This window comes from Arachis ipaensis, chromosome B5 (assembly GCF_059453495.1).
Source record: "Arachis ipaensis isolate K30076 ecotype BB chromosome B5, ASM5945349v1, whole genome shotgun sequence".
Classification (NCBI taxonomy): Eukaryota; Viridiplantae; Streptophyta; class Magnoliopsida; order Fabales; family Fabaceae; genus Arachis; species Arachis ipaensis.
The window spans coordinates 71,996,382-72,020,887 of NC_142440.1; the positions used below are offsets into that span (position 1 = coordinate 71,996,382).

At 36.6% G+C, this 24,506-nt stretch overlaps 1 protein-coding gene and 1 non-coding gene across 2 annotated transcripts; both read right to left on the reverse strand.

Annotated features, from left to right (window-relative positions):
• Nucleotides 1-3,234: 3,234 nt before the first annotated feature.
• LOC107643583 (DNA mismatch repair protein MSH3-like) lies at nt 3,235-4,213 on the reverse strand. The gene is made up of 4 exons (XM_088486451.1): nt 4,172-4,213; nt 3,627-3,725; nt 3,443-3,522; nt 3,235-3,259 (listed from the first exon to the last, which is right to left on the reverse strand). The coding sequence occupies exons 1-4, from the start codon at nt 4,211-4,213 to the stop codon at nt 3,235-3,237; spliced, it is 246 nt and encodes an 81-aa protein (XP_088342577.1).
• Nucleotides 4,214-20,844: 16,631 nt separating this feature from the next.
• On the reverse strand, nt 20,845-20,951 carry LOC148564607 (small nucleolar RNA R71). The gene has a single exon (XR_015884816.1). It is a non-coding gene; the product is annotated as a small nucleolar RNA R71 (small nucleolar RNA).
• Nucleotides 20,952-24,506: the final 3,555 nt, after the last annotated feature.

Sequence of the window (24,506 nt, forward strand, 5' to 3'; positions counted from 1 at the left end):
GTCTTTGCTAGATCATTATAATATAGTAGATTTAGTGCGAGGTGAAGACACAATATTGAGTACCATATGACTAAGTCTGGCAGACAATGTCTTGCGAGAGGTTATGAAAGAAATAAATATTGATTCTTATGTAAGGCTTTAGAGAATATATAAATATTCTATAGAGACCTTGTCCAATAAGTTAAATCAATGTTTTTTTGATAATTAGGTTCAAAGGAACTCGACTACTGGGGGAATAAAGTCATGCAACAAGTTCATATAGAGCAGAACATAACTAGAATTTTAGCACTTATATATGCTTCTAACAACAATAACACCAACTACAAATAAGTATACCCCACCTAAAACAAATATCAGTAACGCTTAATAGCAACTCAAGAATAGTGCACCACTAACCAATTGTCCTTTAGGCAAAGCCATCAAGACAAGTTGGTAGTTGACACCATATATTCATATCAAATTAGCCACCAAAATCAAATCACTAACCAGATTTAATCACCACAAATTATATATCCTCTCACGCATACTTTTACAATACTCTTCTACCTGTTTATCTAGTAGAATTTTTTCAAATTTATATGCCAAAATTCTATAGACTCTTGGCTTTGCTTCAACTTCAATAATATATTCCTTTTAAATTTGAATTTCAAATTCATGGATCCTTATTTACTGTCATTTCACCAAGTGATCCAGTTCCTCCATCAAGGATGATTGGACGGTTGGAATAAATTATTTTATTAACTCAAATAATTCATATTGAATAACCAAAAATATATCACAATATAAAAACGTACCTTTACTCATAAAAATCAGAAATAGATGGAAGGATTATCTCAATTTTGTGACTCTTTCGATCTTCCTCAACCAAAGTCTTCTGTATCCCTAATAGGTCTGAATTGTGACTCTTCTAATGGGAAAAGAGCGACGAAGACGGCTTTGGTATATTGGGGACCGAAACCCTGAAGGCACTATTTATATTTGAGCATGTTACCCATTAAACCTTAAAGCCCAAATAAAATAGTATCTAAAGTCCAAAAGATAATATATCTAAAATCCAAAAGATAATTATTTAAAAAATAAAAGTTAATAACTGGTTTTATTCTCATTTAATTCCAAATTAAAAGTAATTATGACTTATTCAATTTAGCATTTTAACAATAAATGAGATCACCATTGTATAAGTCATTTAATTTGAAATAGCATAATTTGTGATTATGATTAATATATGTATTGCCCACAAACAAATTAGGAAATTAAAATAATTTCCAGACAATCTCTCACTGGGTTATCCATATATTCTTTCTTGACATAATCACATCTTATAAATTTTATGCGTGCATCTGAATGCTATTTTCCTTATTACTTTAACAATCTGGTCCGTCTCAAACATTAGATATGGAATTACCGCAGCTTTTACCACATTAGTGTCATGACTAAACCACGATGATCACCATAATAATGTATTTAACGAACTAGATCAAATTTGGATGAGTAATATAGAAATTACATGCCAAGTGATCTTGTGCATGAATACCCAACTCATGTTGGTGATCTAGAGTTGTTAGTTAATATTGTTTCCATTTACTCTAATCTCTTGCTAATTCAATTAGTAAGTTGATTAGGACTTATGGATTGAGATTAACTAGTCTTATTTGACTTTCTCTCAATGTGAATATAACATTGTACCTTCTTCCAATGTTGGAGATGACGAAATAGGATTAGCTCTTGTTAATTATTGTATGATAATTAATGACTAGGATAGAAATCCTAGATTCTCAATCCTTGCCATGAATGTCTCTCTTTAGTATTACTTCTTTAGTTGTTTGCTTTATTTTGTTGTCATTTATTTTCTTGCCCTTTTATCAACCCAACCCGTGAAGCTCATTACCAATAATTGAGCATTCGATTGTAATTCCTAGGGAGAACGACCCGGGACTAATACTCTCGGTTATTTTTATTGGGTTGGACTTGTGACAACCAAAATTAAACTTTAATTGAGTGTTATTTGTCGGTTTTAAACTATACATTTACACCAACCATGGTCAACAAAATCATGGGTACACACTCATTTTCATTGACAATTTCAAGGTCGTGAATCTTAATTTCCAAAAGATTAGATAATTCTTGTAGAATTACAAAATCATGGGTACACACTCATTTGAATCTCAATTTCAAATTTGGCCCATTGAGTTGTAGAATGATAATAGATTAGATAATTGTTCCACAAACATTTTTTCCATAACCTTTCTTGCCAATTTCTCTCTTTCTTGATTCAGCTTCAGTCTCTCTATGTATGACCCTGCATTCCTCACTGTTGCACCCATTTGTTTTAGCCTTTTCTCTTATTGCACACTCAATGCTGTGTTTGACTGCAAATTAATTTTCCAACATAAATTAATTCACACTTTATTGTATATAATTTCAATCATACAATACTAACAGTGATCCATCCCATAGTGATTCTACTGTATATAATTTCAATCCATACAAAATGTAAGATGTTTATAATACCTGGCTGCCAATTGCTTCAAGGTTTAAGGATTTCATATGAGATGGGAGCTCCTTCACAATACTGATATCATCCTTCAACATATTCATAAAATGCTCCTCTTGGTATATGTCACCAAACTGGTTGTATATTTACCAAATTCATCAAATACTATCACTCAAAAATTACCACAAGGATATAAACAATTGCTTATTAAGTGATTTTACCTGGGTTCGTTCCAAACGTTGCTGTAAAGAAACTTAAGAATAACAAGAGTTGCATTGAGGAGGGATGCCACAACAACACCATCGCAAATCTGTAATCACTGAACTAGTTTGGTCACTTACATTATTTGAGATGCCAAAGGAATATCACAAACAAAATCCTAGCTTGTAAGATAAGAACTAATGTATTAAAAAATGTGAAAGAAAACAAAGTTTATTAGAAAACCTGGCATCAATACTATAGGCATTAGAAGATAATTGAGAGGAAAAAATATTAAAGCTAACCTATGATTATCTAAAAAATTACTCAGAGACATCAATTCTGACTGTTTAGCAAGGGAACGGAAGCTTGCAGTTGTATGACAAACTATAGCATGTCTAGCTATAATCAAAGGTTGCTCACCATATTTACCCCACAAAAACTCTTTCTCATTATTCTATAATCAAAGGTTACTCACCATCACCTCCACAGGTCGAGAAAACTGAAACCTAATACTGAAAAATGGGATTAGAAATATGTTTTCATGTACACATCATGTAAGCAAACCTGCATAAGAATAAAGAATAACTAAATTTATAGTCCATATCACAAGCTTCTACTAATATCCATTTCCTGAACTAACCTTAATCATATCATAAGTAAACAGCCACATGATCAATTTAAGTTTAAATCAAAAAGCAAATTTAAATTAGAACGAAAGCAAATCATGTAAAATGAATATTTCGATACTGTTTCATGGACTCTGCAATTTCAGATACAGCATGAAGACAAGCAGAAATCATGGTTTGATCGCATAATGGGTGAGATACCTATTTCATGAATAAGAACAATTAGATAAAGGAATTTTTTTAGTTGAAAGAATCAAGAATTCAACATTCAATGGTAGTATATCAAAACTAGAAGCACCTCATACCCAATGCCTAAGAAGCCTGGAACCAAATATAGTAAGGGTGCAATTTAAAATTTGTAGCAAGGACCCATTCTCAGATCCATCACTATTATTTTTTAAAATCTGAAATCACATAGAAATATCCATTAGCAACAACGATACACAATAGAGTCCAAAATGGTATGATGAAAATTAAAGCACACACAATAACAGTTTTAGCTTGCACAATAGCACAAGCAGAAAATAAAGTTCATAAAAAGTCTCTAAATGAATATTACGAGATCCTCCATGTAAAAGAAAAGAGCTATAAATACGGATGTCACTGAATAACAAGAAGCCAGGATATTTTCTTGCATGCTTTTATATGAATCTATGATAATTAAAAATTGAATCAAAGAAAATATGGACAGTTCAAATCGTGGTTAGATCAAATTAGATTAATAGAGCCAAGTTCTCAATGCACCACCACACATAAACATAGTTTGTTATCACAGTTCAAAACAAACAGAAAAAGAAAAAAGAAATCATCCAGCATGCCAATAAAAATTATGCTCCACATATATAATTACCTCCAGTTGTTGAAGCGCATTGGCTGAAAAGGTCATTTCCATATTTTTTGAAAATGGCCTTAAAGAAATGACTAGTTTTGGCACATTGTTCACTCAGCAATTCCTAATGATTTTATGTATGCATAGTTTTTGGGGCTATATCTAGCTTTCTAGTTTAAATAAAGATAGGATTATTTTTTATGCTTTATCATTGTTTTATGGAGTACAAAAACACTAATTACCATTCATAATAATCAAGTCTAAAACATGTGAAGACAATAATCATCAACATAAATATATAATATATATACCACAATAATAAAAGATCTAAAATTTATCCCACAATAATAAATAGATTCTCTCATAAGATAAAGACAACTCACCAAATATATAGTAAATATGCCATACCCATGAACTATCAAAGACTGGCCCTTATTAAAAAATTAATTATCAGGAGTTGAATGAAACTTGAATTCATCAAAATAGCAACTGAGTCGAACAAAAAGGCTTTCTAGAAACATGACAATTTTTTATTCTTAATGCATACATCAGCAGCAGTAGTAATGGTCAAAAAGAGTAATTTCCAAAAAAAAAAAGATAAAAACCTATAAGAGTGTCATTTTAGTCTTGTTATGTGGATAAGCATTCCACTTTAGTTACTACAACTTTTCCAAGAATCTTGAGCAAGTTGAATTCTCAAAGAAACCAAATTTCAGGCAATGTAAAACAGAAGATGTCCTAAATAGTTGTGACCGTCATTCATGATCACAAATAATTGTAAAACAGAAACAACACTAAAAAAATGGTGATCAAGAAAACATAGATTATTTACAGAACAAATCCACATCCTAGACTTATGTGAGATCTTGCAAAGAACACTTCTTAAGCAGACAACCAAGGAAAACTTGAAAAATTTGAGAAGTTTTCATTTCTTGTCTCCTTAACAAGTGAACTATGCCAATTCCTTACTATTAAAATAGAACACAACAACAAAGACTAAATATTCAACAAGAAATTGCTCCAAATTATGATAGTGCCAATCACAGTGTCAGCTATTGAATTTGAAGATGTTCATCTTCATCACCAAGAATACTATGCAGGGAAAGAGTAGAATAAAAACTAATAACTTTATGAAACTTGTTCCCCGGAGATGGCAATTTAGGCACCCTCCTCCAGCTACATCTCCCAGAATCAGTGTCAATATTAATTATAGATGAATGACTAGAAGAGGGACAACAGCTATGTCTTACATGTATAAATCTTGTCTAAATCAGATAATTTAACAAAAATTAAGCCTCTGTTTTATAAGATAATTTAACAAACCCAAACTTGTCTAAATCAGAAACGGATACAGATGCAAATTTAAACAAGTCAGAACACTAAATACTTGAATCAACATAACAAAACCAGTTCAGATAAGAAGTGGTCTTTAATCAACATAACCAATTCAGAACACTAGACATTGGAACTAGATCTGAGATCGGAGAGAGAGAGAGAGAGAGAGAGAGAGAGAGAGAGAGAGAGAGAGAGAGAGAGAGAGAGAGAGAGAGGAGGTAAGATTACGAAAACAACCTTGCCGGCTTTGCAAGCAGTGTCGATGGCATATGTGAGGAAGGAAGATCCAAGATCCAAGATCTGAGATCGTCGACTGGTTGAACACAAGACTCGATCGGCGTCAATCACTCCCTCACCAACGTCAATCGAATGCTTCAACACAAGACCCAATCACGGAACTGTAGAGAAACAAAAACCCCCAAAAATCAGCAACCAAAACAATTTTGAAACCATAACCCGAGCAAAAACAAAGAAATCAATAACTAGCGGAGAGGGAGAGGTACCTAGAGAACTTGAGAGGGAGCTGCAGAGAAACAAATCAGTAACTGGTGGAGAGGGAGAGGTACCTAGAGAAATCGTAACCAGCGGAGAGAGGAGAAGCCCGAGAGGGAAGAACGGCATTGTCGGAGCACGGAGGAGACGAAGGAGAGAGAAGGGAGATCGAGTGTGTCGTAATGTGTTTCGTTTAATGAGCTAGGGTTGCAGTTCTTTGGTTTTATATACATGTGAAAACGGCGGTTCAAAACCGCCATAATCACCAGAACCGCCACCAAACACAAAGTTAATTATGGCAGCAACCAAAAATGCCATAATAACCAGGTATTACGGCGGTTCTTTAAAACCGCCGTAATGTCAATGCTATTTTAAACTCTTTTTTTGTAGTGAAACACCTCCATATGCTCCTAACTCTTATCCACCATACCAACAACCATATGAGCCATACACACCACACATAGAACTACAAGAATTCAAACCTCAATACCTCAAAGAACCACCTCCTCCATACTCTTACCAAGATGAACCACCTCCAATGTATGAGAACTTTCAACCACAACATGAATTCTCCTTTCCACCATAACCTTCCATTGAAGAGTGTCCATGTTCATCAATCCAAGAGTAATATGATCTTACTTATGTTAGTCCAGTGGAACAAAAGCCAAGGGATCGTCTCAAGGAAGCAATGGATCGGCTTCAAGCAATCATCCGTCAAAAGGAGCAAGAGGAAGCCCAAAAGACGTACGAAGATATCGAGGCTAACTTTGCCAAAATTAAAGCCAACTTGGACTCATGGGATTCATACCATAAATAAAGCATCACCATAGATGAATGTGAAAAATCAACCGAAGAGAGGAGCATGAAGCAGATTTTAGAATCTCAACATGAGAACAAGGAAATGGAGTGTGTTGTTCAACAAGTGGAAATGATGGAAATTGTTGATGAAGAAGAAGTGGTTGAAGACCTAGGTGAAGTTAAATAAAAGGTGGATTCCAAGCTTGAGAACACTTCCACACCAAGTAATGTTGTTGATGATTTTGTAGAAGTTGTTGAACATTCTTCCATTGAGCATGAATTCGATATTGAGGAGGATAATGTGTAACCTCCTAGGCATATTGTGGAAGATGGAAGATTAGAAGAGGTTGAGCAAGCAACAAGTCATACCGTTGAAGATAATTCCACACCAACCAATGTGCTAATTGGGATTGTTGAACCTTCCTCATTGTGTTGTGAAATTGATGTTGAGGAGTCTAGAGCACAACCTCCAACACATGACATGAGCAATGAGAAATGTGTAGAAAGAGTTGGTGAACAAGGAATTGAAATTAAGAAAGCTTGCCAAGAGGTGGATGTCATCTAAGAAGAGCACAAGAAAGTGGAAACTACAAGGCCGTTGGACGCCTCTCTCGCTAAGCCACCATCCATTCTTTCATTCAAGTGGGTAAATCTCTCACCCCTAAGCTTTACATTCCCGCTTGAATATGGTTTGCTTGAAACGGATGGGCAACTTAAAGTTCTTTGTGGATCGAAGAGTAAGAGAGAATTGTGTAGTGGTTGCAAAATGATGTTAGGCTCATTAAGGTTGAACCCTCAAGGCATAGGTATCATGGTTGGAGGAATGCTAAATTGTATGGATCTAGGAGGAGAATTTGGTGCCTAAATGAGAATTCGGCTAGCTTCTCACCCAATTGGAACTATGATGATCAACTTGAAGGTGGATGTGAAAACAAAGTGTGGGATCCCGGATCACAAAAAGAGGATCAATTTTGGGAGCTCATGGTTTGTGAAAAAATCCATCAAAGATTGATGTAAATGATATGGAATGATGGAGCCTATTGGAGATTCAAGTATTGGTGGATGTTTAAAGATGAATTCAAGCACAAGCCTCCTTGATTAGAGCTCTCCATAAGTCCAACTTGAGGACAATAAATAAAAGTGTTAGGTGGGAGACACCCCACCATGGTAAACTCTTTCTATTCTCTTGTATATATAATCAATGGGTGAATTGAGTTGCCATTGTTAGGTAGTTTTTGTCTTTGCATATTCTTGTTTTAGTGTTTTGGTTGTTAGTTTGTTTGATTATGCCTTAAGTTGTAGGTTAATTGTTTGAATTGTATTTTTATTTGAATTTCTTAGTATAGTATTTGAATTTTTTTTAAAAAAGAGTTAGAGATTTTGTTAATTTTGCATTTTGATTGGTTTTAAGTATATATATAGTGGATGCGGGTGCCCTGTTTCTGTTTTTATGTGTTAAAAAAAAGGGGGCCTCTCACACGTATGCGTGCCTGACGCGTACGCGTCACTCGGTGTTTTTCGTAGCCCACGCGTGTGCGTGAGCAACGCGTACGTGTCGCAATGCTGATGCTACACTCTGGTACAAAAACCAGAGAGTTGTGATGGAGTTGTGCGGCTTTCGTGCAAGGAACACAAATAGACCCCACGTGTATGTGTCCCTTCTCTTTTCTGCGTCCCACGCGTACGCGTGAATGACGCGTACGCGTCACTTCCCCTTTCTGCTTTTCGCATGCGCGCGTGTTCCACGCCTGCGCGTCCTAAGCTCCCCTGTTCCTTATCTCTTCTCTCCTTCTTTCTTTCTTCTTCTCTCTTCCCTTTTCCCATTTCTCTTCTTCCCTTTCTATCTCCTCTTCTCACCTTTTTCATCATTTCTTACTTACTTTTCTCTATTTCTTCTTCTCCCTCTTTTTAAATTTTCGCTTCTTATTTTTCTCATCTTTTATTTTCTTTTGTTTATTACATTTGTATACTTTCATTCATTGTATTTTAATTTTGTTTTTGTATCTTGTTCTTCTTTTCTTTTGTAAGTTTTTTATTTTAACATTGGTGTTGAATTTTTCTACTCAACTGTTGAGAATTTCTTGGATCATTTTGGTGCTTCTTGACTTGTTTAGTATTGTTGGGTGATGAAATTTTTAGGTCAATGCTTAATCTTTTATGACTCTTTAATTCTTTGTCCATTGATATAAACTTGCATTATCTTTCATAACCCACTTTTTCTTACTTATTATTTGCAAATTTTTCCCCACATGCAAGATTCGTGCTTTACTCCCTTCTAACTCATTATTGTCTATTTTTGTGCATAAGTATCATTGAGTTAGGATGGGACCGAAACCTCCAATGCTTGTCACTAATCTTGTTTGTGTCAATTCTTGTTTGAACTTGATGCTAATGTGCTCTTTATGACATTTACTTATGTTTTGACTTTACTCTTGTATCAAGTGTTAGTTGATATGCCATTCGCTTATATTGCTTTCTCACTTATATGTTTTAGCTACCATGTAGTTGAGAACCTCACTTTTATTTGGCATTAGCCCCGCTTATATTCTATTTGCTTTGAGATCTTTGCTTGTGGGCTTATTCTTCTTCCTTTTTCTCTCCTTTTAGGCTGGCCATCAAGAAGGGAAAGGAAAAGCTTCTAAATAAGGCAACAAGCAAGTCCCTCCGCACAATCTTTTGAAGGAGCTCATCGGTTGTAGCATCCCATCCACCTTTTTCTTCTTTGTATCCATCGAGGACGATGCAATCTTTAAGTGTGGGGAGGTGGAGGACCGACTTCCATGGGTACCTACTTCCTTTTTCAACACCAATTCTTAATCGTCTTTGTTAGTTAGTCATTGCATTGCATGATAGATTGCATGATAGTTAGAATTTGTACATATTCTACCCATTTTTATGTTAGAACTACTTGGTTGAAGTGATGATTTCTTTTCCAAGAAAACTGTTTTAGGGCACCCTACCATTTTGAATAATTTTTTTTTGTGATGAACTTGCTTGAAGGAATTAATTTTGGAACATGATTTTTGAACTAAAAACACATAAGCATGTGAGTTTTGAGCCTAGTTGTGTGGTTACATCATATAACCACTATTTTCCATTCTTCTGTGTATTATTCTCTTTGTATAATTGTAATCTTTGATTTGTTTGATTCTTTATGTCCATTATTTTGTGTATGAACGCATTTATATGATTGAGGCCTTCATTTCAAAAAGCTCACTTATCTAAATAGCCTACATTTTATCTTCCATTGTTAGCCAATTTCGAGCCTATATTAATACCCTTTTGTTCTTAATTTTAGCACATCACTATCCCTAAGTGAAAAACAATAAATATCCCTTGTTTGGATCTTTGATTAGCTTAGGCTAGTGAGAGTGTGTATCATTTAAATAAGGGAAATTTAGGGACATTGGTTGGGATAAAAGTGTGTTTTTGTATTTTATTGAAGATATTGGGAATTGGGTACATACTCATGCATTAAATATGTAAAATCATATGCATTGATACGTTTGTATATACTTTAGTGAAAAAATGATAAAGAAAAATAAAATTAAAAAGAAAAAATTTATAGAAGAAAAAGAAAAAGAGAAAAAGAAAAGCAATAAAAAGGGGACAAAAATGCCCTAAAGCAAAGTAATAATAACAATGCATATGGAATGTGAATTAAAGAGAATGCATGAGTATGTAAAAAAAAAGTGGGAATCATGGGTAGCTAGGTGGTGTATTAGAATTGTATAGGTTGTTATATGTGTTTGGTGAGAGTTTAAGTTAATCAAAGATTCAAATTCTAGTCTACTTGACCAAATACAATCCTACCTTTACCCTAGCGCCATTACAACCTATGAATAAGTCCTCATGATAAATGTATGCATGCATTGAATAATTGTTGATTGTTAGATGAAAAACAAATCTTAGAAAGCATGATTAGAGGAGAATTGAGTGAATCAACCCTATACACTTGAGCGACTAGAGTGGATACACTTCCGGTGAGGGTTCGATGCTCAATTCCTTGTTCTCGGCTTTCATGAGCTTTCTTCTTGCAAGTCTATTTGAAATTCATTTTGATATTTGATTTGGTGAAATTCATGAATCATCATACTACGTTAGCCCTACATGTTTATATGTGTTCTTGGAGATTGATTTACTTTTAACCAAGTAGGTAGAAGCATCTTACATTTAGTTGCATTCATATAGATAGGTGCATATAGTTTATTTGCATTGAATAAATCTTCATACCCCATTTCTTGTCTTTCTAGGTTTAGCATGAGGACATGCTTAGTTTAAGTGTGGGAAATTTTGATAAACCCCAATTTTGTTGTTTATCTTGTGTTGAATTTAGGGGATTTTATCAACTTATCTCACATTTATTTAATGAAATAGCATGATTTTGTGAATTTCTCCTAATTTGTCCTTAAGAGTGAAAACATGCTTTTTAGACTTTAAAATTGCTAAATTTAATTCACTTTAATTTCATTCGATGCCTTGATATGTTTATTAAGTGATCTCAGGTTTAGAAGGCAAGGATTGAATTGAAGAAATGAAGAAAAAGCATGCAAAAATGGAGAATTCATGAAGAAATGAGATTTTGGTAATCTGCCCAACGACGCGTGTACGTGGCCGACGTGTGCGCGTGGGAAGGAAATCGTCAAGGTGACACGTACACGTGATCGACGTGTGCACGTGATAAGGAAAGTTTCCAGTGATGCGTACGCGTGACCCATGCGTACGCGTGACAAGCGGCACGTGACCTCATTAAAGGCAATACGCTGGAGGCAATTTCTAAGCTGAAGGAGGCCCAAATCCAACTCATTTCTGAGGCTATTTGATGCATAATTCAAGATTGGACAAGGGGGAGCAATTATATTAGCTTAGGATCATGCTTTAGGTAGTTTTCTAGAGAGAGAAGCTCCCTCTTCTCTCTAGAATTAGGGTAGAAGTAGGTTATGTCCTCTTAGATCTAGGGTTTAATTCTTGTTTTCATCTTGTTTTCTTTGCAATTTCTTGTTACTACACCTTTATTCTCTTAGTTTACATTGTTAATTTCTCTTTTGAGCTACTCTTTTATGTTGATGAACTCTTGTTAATTTCCATTTCCTTTAATGCAATTTGAGCTATTTCATGTTTAATATGCTTTCCTTAGTTGTTATTGTTAATTTCTTGCATTGGGTAGTTGTAGATTTATTATTCTTGCACTTTTATGATGCTTTCCTTTTATGCCTTCCAAGTGTTTGACAAAATATTTGGTTGGATGATAGAGTAGCTTTTTGAGCATTCTTGGCTTGGAAAGGGAAATTAGGCAATCTTGAGTCATTAATACCCAACTCATGTTGGTGATCTAGAGTTGTTAGTTAATATTATTTTTATTGACTCTAATCTGTTGCTAATTCAATTAGTAAGTTAATTAGGACTTATGGATTGGGATTAACTAGTCTTATTTGACTTTCTCTTAATGTGAAGATAACATTGTACCTTCTTCCAATGTTGGAGATGACAAAATAGGATTAGCTCTTGTTAATTATTGTATAATAATTAATGATTAGGATAGAAAGCCTAGATTCTCAATCCTTGCCATGAATGTCTCTCTTGTTTGCTTCTTTTTAGCCAGTTTCACTGACCTTTTCTTTACTGTTTTTAGGGTAGTTTCATGCATTTTCTTAGAAAATAAGTTAGTTTTGGGTAGATATTCACTTACATCTTGATTCAAGCATACATTGTGCACTTTACATGATTTCATGAGGATTTTGCATAAATTATATGATAAATTGGATGATGCATGACTCATGACTTGGACCAGAACTTTGATGCACTTTATTGCTTGATTTCAGGACAAAAGAAGCAAGGAAGAACCACGTTAGCAGCCACGTTAATCTAACTAACGTGACCTCTAACGTGGAATGGGAGCTAACTTGCAAAGTTAATGAGAAAAGTAATTGCCAATAACGCCCTCGAAGCCATCATAGCCCACGTTAAGAGTCACGTTAACTTAGTTAAGGTGAACTCTAACGTGGAAGAAGACAATAAGGCCAACGTTAGTGACACTCCCCTTTGTCACTAACGTTGGGCCAAGCTCATAATTGGCCACGTTAGTTGCCACGTTAACTTAGTTAACGTGGCTTCTAACGTTAAGAAGCAAAAGGGAAGGCAACGTTAGTGACATTCACCTTTGTCACTAACGTTGGCCAAGCTTCCATAAGCCACGTTAACTCCCACGTTAACTTAGTTAACGTGGAAGCTAACGTGGAGAGAGCAATTAGTCGCCATCGTTAGTAACACTTACCTTTGTCACTAACGTTGGGGTGAACCACCAAGAGCCACCATGAGCAACGTTAACTCCCACGTTAACTTAGTTAACGTGGAAGCTAACGTGGATAAAGAGGTGATGAGCCAATGTTAGTGACACTCACCTTTGTCACTAACGTTGGAGATGGCTAGCATGACGACGTTAGAAGCCACGTTAACTTAGTTAACGTGGACTCTAATGTGAGAAAGAGGGGCACATTGGAATGTTAGTGACAAAGGTAAGTGTCACTAACGTTCTCGAAGGATTGGCAAGCTTACGTTAAGAGCCACATTAACTAAGTTTTACGTGGACTCTAACGTAGGGAAGGGGGAGGCTTATCAACGTTATTGGGAAAGGTAAGTCCCAGTAACGTGTGCGAAGGACCAAGAGGCAACGTTAGTTGCAACGTTTGTGCCACTAACATTGAGGTTAACGTGGCTCATACTTGGGTGAGCAACGTTAGTGAAAAAGGTGATTGTCACTAACGTTCTCGAACCCACACTTTCACTTAACGTTAACACCACTAACGTCCTGAGCTAAAAGTCCCTGCCTACTTTACACTTTCTCTCTGCAAGCAAAGCTAAGCCCAATGATGAAGATAACTGCTTCAAACTCAGGATCCAAAGGCCCATACCCAAGACTTGAAGAGCCAACTAGAAGATCAGAAGAATAATATATATAGGAGTAGTTTTGAATTAGTTGACAGAGATGAAAACTTTAGGGAGCCTTTGGGCATAGAACTACTCTCTGTATTTTACTTTCTCTGCACTTCTAGTTTACTTTCAGCATGTATTCTCCATTTTTGTTTTCATTTTCTAGAGCTATGAACAACTAAACCCCTTTCATTGGTTTAGGGAGCTTTGTTGTAATTTGATGGATCAATTTTAGTTTTCATTCTCCTTCTTCTATGTTTTCTCTTGATTTTACTAGAAAGCTTTTGATCTCCATCCAATTGGGTAGTTATCTTGGAAAAGAAGCTATTCATACTTGGATCTCTTCTGAACATTGAAAGAGGAATGAAGGGATCATGCTAGAAATGCTTTCTCATGCTGGACCAAATTGGGTGTGGATGGATATGTGACTATAATCCTTCCAACACTTGATTTGGGAAATGCATGTGGTATAATCAGTGACCATACTTCATCTCTTCTCATGAGCAATTGACCAAGGAATTGGCTATTGATCAAGATTTGAGAGATTGAATTACAAGGAATTGTAATTCAATCACTTAAGATTGCCTAGGTGATCAATGAATGCATTGATTAAGGAAGAGATGAAAATGAACTTGATCCAGAGAATGCAACATCTCCTGAGCCCAATGAACTCCCCATTTCTGATCTCACCCATTCTCTTTAATTTCTGCCATTTACTTTTATGAGCAATTGCCCCATTCCCATTTAAGATTCTGCAATTTACTTTCCACCATTTACATTCAGCTCTTTATTTCTAGCATTTACTGTTTCTGCCATTTACTTTCCCGCCATTTAATTTTCTGCAATTCTCAACTCAAATTCTGATTCGCTCAACTAGAACATTCCTTTAATTAAAGTTGCTTGATCAATCAATCTCTGTGGGATTCGACCTCACTCTATTGTGAGTTTTTACTTGACGATGAATTCGGTACACTTGCCGAAGGAAATTTGTTGCGAGACAAGTTTTCCGCGTTGTAAATCATGTTGCTTGTATGCGAAGTTTGTATTCATAGGTTTTGATGAATGACAAACCAACAAAAGACATGAAAGACAAACCAACAAACAACTTGAATGAACAAGCATGTTGAAAGATCAACCAACATTCAACGTTGAGGAATGAAGAGTTGAAAGCAACACAACAACAACAAGAAACTCAAGTCCACAACATTTGAAGACAAGTATAGTGTCTTAGGACTTAGGTAACTTCTTGTTAAGAACCAATTGCTAAATCTCTCAACACACACTCACAAAATGTTTTGATGCACATCTTGCAATTCGATGCTAGCCAAATGGTTTAAAAACTTGTTTTCAAAGGTACAAAAGCATAGGAATTGACTCCAACAAGTTTGAGATCAATCCTAAGTATTTTGAAGTGATTTTAAGCCATTCTTTAAGGTTTGCATCGATGCACACTCATCTTGCATCGATGCAAAGCATGCAACGACTTGTTGCATCGATGCAAAGATGTTTGCATCGATGCAACCTAGCTGAAAAATCAAATTTCAGCTTCAAAGACACATTTGCATCGATGCAAAGTGTTATGCATCGATGCAAATGATTCAAAAACATAAAAAACGACTAGTTTTAACAAAACGGCTCCATCCCATTAACTCCCCAACGTTTCTAAGGTTTGGGAAGTCTATAAATAGATGGATTAAAGCCTTATTTCATACATGTGAGTATTTGCAAACTATCTTGTTCATATTCTTTCATTCTACACATTTTTAAGGTGTTATAATACACAATTTGAGAGAGCAATATCAATTGGTTCAATAGTGCTAAACTTGTAATCATACACTCTTCTAGAGAGTACTCATTTCATCTCAACAATTCTTTGAGAATTGTTTTCTTGTAACACTTTGTAAATTGGAGTGTGATCTCCAAGGTTGAGTCAAGAGTTATAAACACTATAGTCGGTGAGGATACCAAAGGAGTATACTAAGTACTCAAGGCAAATCTTAGAGAAGGAATCTCTAAGTGGAGTGGGTTAGTATACGAGTGGTGATCAAACATAATCTCATTAGTGTTAGCCAACTTTGTGACAAAGGAAACTTAGTCACCTTTGATTCAAAATGTTATTTGATAAAAAGGCAAGACACTAATGAAATTGTGCTAATTGGGCACCGTGTTGACAATATATACATGATTAATCTAGATGAAGTTTCCTCAAATGATGTGAAATGCCTTGTTAGTAAAAATGATGAAACTTGGTATCTTGGATTCTAATCTAATATGATTTGTTTGAATTCATTGTATTTATATTGCTATTTTTGTATCTCTTACTAACTTAAGCATTGGAGATATCCAATTAGCCATTGTTTTGTAGGTTTATGAGTTGATGAATGAGTAATTAATCTTGAGGTAGATTGAAGAATTTGAAGATTATAAACAATGAAAGATCAACAAACTGAAGTTTATAATGGTTTAAATGAGTATATACATGATGGAACTCAAAGGATTGAAGAAAGAACCACCAAAGGATGAAAATTTGGTGATTTTGGGCAAAATGATGCATGTTGCATCGATGCAACCAAGCTTTGCATCGATGCAAAGCACACAACGTGCTATGTGCATCGATGCAAAGCCTATTGCATCGATGCAAACCGACCAAATTGCACAAAAACACGTGAATTTGGCATTTTTGAGCAACAAAACCCCACTTTCTCATCATCTTCAACCTCACAACTCATATCCCCACCTTCACACCTCCATAACCTCCAAAACAAGCTCACATATAGCTTCATACAACTCACAAAACTTAGATACCCACTACAAACAAATTACATATTTGAAGTCCCCACATTCTCCTCTACAAAACCCATAAAACAAAATCATCCACAATGCCTAGAATCAAGAGAACCGTCAAGAAGTCAAAAGGCTCTTCAAGTGTGGTTCCACCTCCAAATAATCATCCTTTGGCAAGGTACTTTGCTTCTAATGAAGATCTTCAATTCTATGAGGCAAGGCTCGCCGGAAGAAAGGAAATTCCTCCGAGGTATTTGGATCTGACCCTTCTTGTCATTCATAACTTTGATACTCTTAAGGCTATTCTAGTTCATCAAGGCCTCATGGATTTTGTTCAAATTAAGAGTAAATTTTATCCGGATTTAGTTGCCATAGCCTATAGTACACTCATGATTGAGATTGATGAGGAAGATGAATCAAATTTCACATTATTCTTCAAGATAGGAAGAAAGGATTATAGGCTAGATGGTGATGAGTTAGCCACCATTTGGGAGTTGCCTAATCAAGGTGACTTGTTTCAAAGTGGTAAAACCCCAATTGATGAATGGGGTTATTCAAAGGACAATGCCATGCATTTGTTCAATCTTGTACAAGGAGCTCATTCCAAAATTAGTTGCAATTCAATGAGTGCGGAACATAGAACTTTGTTATATCTAGTCACCTATGTATTGCAACCTAGAATATCCGGGCATGCGAATGTAAATGATGAAGATTTGATTGTCATGTGGGCTATGATGAATGGAATTAAGATTAATTGGCCATACTTTATAGTACAACATATGATTAGGCTCAAGATGAAGGATAGGAATGGTGGATTAGGATTCCTTTGCCTATGGTCTAAAGTCTTTGATTATGTTGGTATTGATGTATCAAATGAGATTGCCAAGGAAGTACCACCTCAATCTTGTATCAACACTCATATTCTCAACAAAATGGGAAGAAGAAATGTTGATGAACAAGGTCCTCAAGAGCAAGCTCCTCAACAAGCACCTCAAGCTCAAGAACCACCCTCCTTGGTTGATGTAATGAGAGAATTACAATCCATCAACCAAAACATCCAAAGGATTGACGTAGAGCATGGTAGGCAACTTGAAGCACCTAATCGTCGTGTGTCTCGTGTAGATCATCGCACGGGTCGCTTGGATCGTCGTATTGATGACTTATATGAGCATTTCGGGATCCACCTACCATATGAAGAGGACACTGATGATGATGAAGACCAAGATTGATTGTCTCCTCTTCATCAAGTCACTTTTTATTGCTTTATGTTTATTTGATTATATGAATTGTTAAACTAACTCCTAGTAAGCTAAGGATTTCTATTATGGTTTAAATACTTTGATATTTCCTTCATAATTTTGTTTAATGATTAATGCTTGTATGCTTATTTGGTGAATAACTCAAAATAGGCTTGGTACCCCTATTTTAAGTTAATGTGCATGCTTTAATATATTTCACTTATTTAGGGGGAATTATGCATGCTTGTTATATATATAAAAAGAGGAAATCAAATTCTTTTTGAAAGGGGGAATATCTCATCCTTGAAATTAATAGAGAAATTGAACTTAAAAAAAAATACATTGTTTTATGCATGCTTCTATGACACATTTCAAGCTCCTTTCTTTTTGATAATGTCAAAAGGGGGAAGAGAGAAGTTTGAGGATATTTGAAATTTTGAACTCTTGAAAAAGAAGAAGTTTGAGGATTTGAAAAGAAGAAATAAGTTTGCGAAACAATGTTTTCAAAAAGACTTCCGCTAAGCAAAAACTTTGATATCAAAATCGTTTTCTTTGATAAACGCCCTTTAAGGGAACAAATGCACATATTTAGGGGGAACTCCTGCAAATTTTTTGAAAGAAGTCTTCTCCAAAGTTTTCTATAAAACAAAGTGCATTATTGTTGCTTTCAAAATCATTTATAAATGCATATCCTCAAAATTGGTTTGTCATTATCAAAAAGGGGGAAATTGTATATCATGTTGCTTGTATGCGAAGTTTGTATTCGTAGGTTTTGATGAATGACAAACCAACAAAAGACATGAAAGACAAACCAACAAACAACTTGAATGAACAAGCATGTTGAAAGATCAACCAACATTCAACGTTGAGGAATGAAGAGTTGAAAGCAACACAACAACAACAAGAAACTCAAGTCCACAACATTTGAAGACAAGTATAGTGTCTTAGGACTTAGGTAACTTCTTGTTAAGAACCAATTGCTAAATCTCTCAACACACACTCACAAAATGTTTTGATGCACATCTTGCAATTCGATGCTAGCCAAATGGTTTAAAAACTTGTTTTCAAAGGTACAAAAGCATAGGAATTGACTCCAACAAGTTTGAGATCAATCCTAAGTATTTTGAAGTGATTTTAAGCCATTCTTTAAGGTTTGCATCGATGCACACTCATCTTGCATCGATGCAAAGCATGCAACGACTTGTTGCATCGATGCAAAGATGTTTGCATCGATGCAACCTAGCTGAAAAATCAAATTTCAGCTTCAAAGACACATTTGCATCGATGCAAAGTGTTATGCATCGATGCAAATGATTCAAAAACATAAAAAACGGCTAGTTTTAACAAAACGGCTCCATCCCATTAACTCCCCAACGTTTCTAAGGTTTGGGAAGTCTATAAATAGATGGATTAAAGCCTTATTTCATACATGTGAGTATTTGCAAACTATCTTGTTCATATTCTTTCATTCTACACATTTTTAAGGTGTTATAATACACAATTTGAGAGAGCAATATCAATTGGTTCAATAGTGCTAAACTTGTAATCATACACTCTTCTAGAGAGTACTCATTTCATCTCAACAATTCTTTGAGAATTGTTTTCTTGTAACACTTTGTAAATTGGAGTGTGATCTCCAAGGTTGAGTCAAGAGTTATAAACACTATAGTCGGTGAGGATACCAAAGGAGTATACTAAGTACTCAAGGCAAATCTTAGAGAAGGAATCTCTAAGTGGAGTGGGTTAGTATACGAGTGGTGATCATATACCGTGAGGTGTTAGAAACTAAGGACTCGGATTGTAAAAGGTTTTGCGCGAGCACCTTGAAGCTTGGCAATAGTGGAACTTCTCAATAGCTTGAGAAAGAAAGTGGACGTAGGACAAGGATTGTGCCGAACCACTCTAAATAGCGTTTGCATCTCTCCAAACTCATCTCTTCTATATTATTGTCTTTTACCTTTGAGCAAATAAATTGTGATCGAAAAGTAGCTTCGTAAGTACTTAAGAAATAGCTTAAGTCCGATTGGTGAAAAGCTTGATCAATTTATTTGAGTCGGTGTCTATTGGAAAGTAAAAGCTCCTTATAAATGCTTAGCAATTGAGTTAAGCTCTTGGAAAAATACTAGTACAATAACACTTTTGTATATTGTCTTTAACTTTCGCAAAAAGATTCATTGTTGTTGCAATACTCAATTCACCCCCCCTCTTGAGTAATTGTGCATAGGTTCTACACGCGTATCAAGTTTATGGCGCCGTTGCCGGGGATTGATTTTGAATCAACAATGATTAAATTGGAGGATAACTAGATTGAGCATTTTTAGTTTTTTTGATTTAATTTTCTATTTGAGTAATTTACTTTCAGTTTTAGTTAATTTCTTCCCCTCCCCCTACTTTTTCGTTTTGTTAGTTATTTACAATTCAGTTCACTGACCCACTAACTGTTTGACATATTGCATCACTCACACTAACAGTAATTCTGACAGAAATACTTCCTGCATTTATTTTCCTTGCTTGTGCTTTGTTGGTTGTATGACAGGGAGAAGAAGCGGGGCTTCAACTTCCTTCGATTCAGAACCTGAGAGGACCTTCCTTAGATTAAGAAGGGAAGCAAGAGAAAAACGAGTAGTGGGTGCCGAGGAAGAGGAGGAATACTTTGAACCAAACATGGAAGAAAACATGGAAAACCATTATGAAGAAGAGGCTCACAACCATGGCAGAGAAGGTCGAGCAAATCATGCTGGGGAGGAGAGAAGAGTTTTAGGCTCTTACATCAATCCAAACCCAGGAAACTGTGGAAGTAGCATTCAAAATTCGACCATCCATGCCAATAATTTTGAACTAAAACCGCAGCTCATCACCCTTGTTCAGAACAACTGTTCATTTGGAGGAGGAGTCCAAGAAGACCCCAATCAACATCTAACCACCTTCCTGAGGATATGTGACACGGTGAAGTCTAATGGTGTTCATCCTGACGCCTATAGACTGCTCTTATTTCCATTCTCACTCAAGGATAAGGCAGCCAAGTGGCTGGAGTCTTTTCCGAAGGAGAGTTTGACAACTTGGGAAGATGTGGTGAACAAATTTTTAGCCAGATTCTATCCTCCTTAAAGAATCAACAGGCTGAGAGCTGAGGTCCAAACTTTCAGGCAACAAGATGGTGAGACTCTATATGAAGCATGGGAGAGGTTTAAGGACCTGACAAGGAGGTGTCCACCAGATATGTTCAATGAATGGGTGCAGCTACACATTTTCTATGAAGGCCTTTCTTATGAATCAAAGAAAGTAGTAGACCACTCATCCGGAGGATCTCTGAACAAGAAGAAGACCATTGAGAAGGCCATAGACGTCATTGAAACTGTAGCAGAAAATGACTATTTCTATGCTTCTGAAAGAGGGAACACTAGAGGAGTGATAGAGCTAAACAATGTAGATGCTCTGCTGGCCCAAAATAAGCTCATTACTAAGCAGCTGGCTGACCTCACCAAGAAGATGGAGAGGAACCAAGTAGCAGCAATCACCACTTCATCAGCAACCCAAGAAGGAGTGAAAGAAGAAGCAGAGGGTAGTCAGGAGCAAGCCAACTACATTGGGAATTCACCTAGGCAAAACCGTGATCCATACTCCAAGACCTACAACCCTGGATGGAGGAATCACCCAAACTTTGGGTGGGGGAATCAACAAGATCAAGGCGAAGATCAGAGACGTCACAACCCCAACAACAATGCAGCTCACCAACAATTCACACAGAGAACATATCAACACCACCATAACAATACCTCTCCACATCCATATCAAAACCAAAATAACATTCCTCATCCTTCCACTTCTAATCCCAATCACCCATCATTTGATAACAGACTCTCAAGGATTGAGAATCTACTTGAAGGCATAGGCAAAGAGATTCAAGACAACAAGGCGTTCAAGGAGGAAGTGCGAGCAAATTTTAAAAACCAGGGAGACACCATCAAGAGGTTGGAATCTCAAGTAGGGTATCTCTCTGAGCAGATTCCCAAACCTACAGATGGATTCCCAAGTGACACAGAAAAAAATCCGAGAGGAGAAACAAAGAAAGTAAGATGGGAAGATTGCAAGATGGTCACTATAAGTGATAAGGAGACTGAGGACAAGCCAAACAAGCCGTCAGAACAACCTGGAGATACCTCAGCAGAGGAGAAGGAAAAAGATCACCAAGAACCAAAAATCTCACAACAAGAGCTGCTGAGACTCTATGCACCCTTTCCCCAACTACTCAATGGTGCTGTGGAGAAGAGAATATACTCAAGATTTCTTGACTTGTTTGCATCTCTGCATGTAAACATACCATTCATCAAGACCATCCAACAAATGCCTGCATACATCAAGTATATGAAGGAACTGCTTCCCAGGAAAAGCTCACTCAAGGGAGGCCAAACTATAGTGATGAACAAGGAGAGCAGCGCCCTCATTCAACCAGAGTTGCTTACAAAAAGAAAGGACCCAGGGAGTTTTCACATACCCTGTTCCATAGGAGAAATAATGTTTGATAGAGTACTCTGCGATTTGGGAGCAAGCATCAACTTAATGCCCTTGGCCCTTGTGAAGAGGCTGCAGATCAATGAGATAATGCCCACAGATGTAGTCATCAGGCTGGCTGACAAAACTGAAAAACAAGCAATAGGAGTGGTGGAAAATGTGTTGGTAAAGGTTGGGAAATACTTCCTCCCAACAGACTTTGTCATATTGGACATGGAAGAGAGTCACACTCATCCAATCATATTGGGAAGACCATTCCTAGCTACAGCCAGAGCACTCATAGATGTGGAGTGAAGGGAGCTAATTTTGAGGATCCATGATGAACAACTCGCCTTCACTATTTTCAAACACTCACAAGAAGCAGATCAAGAGAACAAGGAACCAAGGAAGGATCACAGTGAGATACTGAAGGAAGAGATGAGTACTGAAGAACAACAAGCTCATCCGGAGATTCCCTTGGTTGATGGACAAGGAAACAAGCAGCTTTCACAGCTCAAGGAAAAGCTGGAGGAACCTAAACCACCAGAGGCATGTGAAGACAACATCAAAATTCCTTTAGAAGAAGAGGCCACAAAGAGTAAGACAACATCACAAGGAACAAAGAAGAAGGTACCAAGGAGGTGGAGGAACAAAAAGATCCCTACAGAGGACTTCTCTCCAGGGGATAAAGTGATCTCAGCTTACTTCCCAGATATCCCCCCTGATCTCCCCACTGTGCCATCTCAGCTACCTAAGGTCTTCGCTATCAACAGAGTTCTCTCCTTGGAACATGTAGAGATCATTGATACAACTACTGGATATAGGTCTACTACCAGAGGAGAAGACTTGAAGCACTATCGACCTCCCTGATGAAGGTGAAACGTCAAGCTAGTGACTCTAAAGAAGCGCTTCATGGGAGGCAACCCATGTTTTATATGCTTTTAGAAAATAGTTAATAAGTCAATTTTTATGAATTCCAACCCAAACTTGACTAACACTTGGTGAAATCCTTGTTATGTAGTATATAGTGAAGAACAAGTTTGGTGTTCAAAGCATGCTAAGAAAGCATGAATGCAACTCAGAGCATGCTAGTCTTGGAGCTTTGAACAAAGACTTTTTCATCACAATGCTCCAAACTAAGTTTGGTGTCACCCAAGGTGCCACGAATATGCATATAAGGATGCACAGTTAGTTAGTTAGTTGGTATTCATGAATAAACAATCTAATTCTTTTTCCTTATTATTCTAGCTGTAAAGTTTAAATTTTTTTTTATGATATTGATTTTTTTATTTTATTTTTATAGGGAAAAGGAAAGGAGCATTGAAGAGGATTGATTGGACAATTAAATGAAGAAGGTTTAGACACCACAAAAGGAGGATACAACACACGTGTCCCAAAGGGGGATGTATTGGAAAATGTTGCCATGCAACATTGAAGAAAGGAGACCCTTGAAGACCGAACCAATAGCCCTCATAAAGATGAGGATCCTTGTGCTCATGCTCTGCAAAACCCCATCCGTCTATCCAACAACCTCCACATCAATCCATACCTTTCATCCCCTCATCATCTCCCTATATAAGTGAGTCCTAGTCGTACTTACCCCTCACACTCGAATTCCCACTCTCCACACTTCACACTTCTGGCATCCAAAATTCCTTCATCACACCTCGTTCTAACCAACCAAATTTCTCATCTATCCGTACCTTCCAATCTCCTCACACAGCAACTCAAGTTCATGGCATCATCAAGCTCCAAGAGGCAAAAGAGGAAGGAACCAATGGAGAGCATTCCTTTCGATGAGAAGAGATTCAAAACTGCGTTCCATGAACAAGAATTTGAGCGGATAAAGCTCAAAAAGATACTACCCGAGTTAACCTTCCAAATCAATGAAGACGAATGCCCACAGATTTGGGAGAAAATTGAACAAAGAGGGTGGCAAAGGCTCACGAATCTAGAGGGAATGATCAATGCAAACCTCATCAAAGAGTTCTATGCAAATGTGGTTAGAGAAGACAAAACCAAGGCCCCAACCTTCAAAAGCTACGGTCCATACCATTTGAAGAAGAGAGTTATCATTCAAGAATGGACAACAGCCCCAATCATGACCAGATTGTGCAAGACATTTGTGTACCCGGAGCTGACTAGGAAAGATATGCGGATAGGAGACCAAGGTTCATCAAGAGAGTAGACCTCACTCCGGAAGCAAAAGGGTGGTTCAAAATTGTAAGGAGGTCCATCCTCCCAGCAGGGAACAACTCGGAGGTGAATCTCAAGAGAGCCACAATGGT

What these genes read in the sequence shown, in the direction of transcription:
- LOC107643583 (XM_088486451.1), bottom strand. Translation starts at nt 4,213, where the DNA reads ATGGAAATGACCTTTTCAGCCAATGCGCTTCAACAACTGGAG. An exon ending in ATGCGCTTCAACAACTGGAG is followed by an intron (nt 3,726 to 4,171) that starts GTAATTATATAT and finishes ATGTGATTTCAG; the next exon opens with ATTTTAAAAAATAATAGTGA. An exon ending in CCAGGCTTCTTAGGCATTGG is followed by an intron (nt 3,523 to 3,626) that starts GTATGAGGTGCT and finishes TTCATGAAATAG; the next exon opens with GTATCTCACCCATTATGCGA.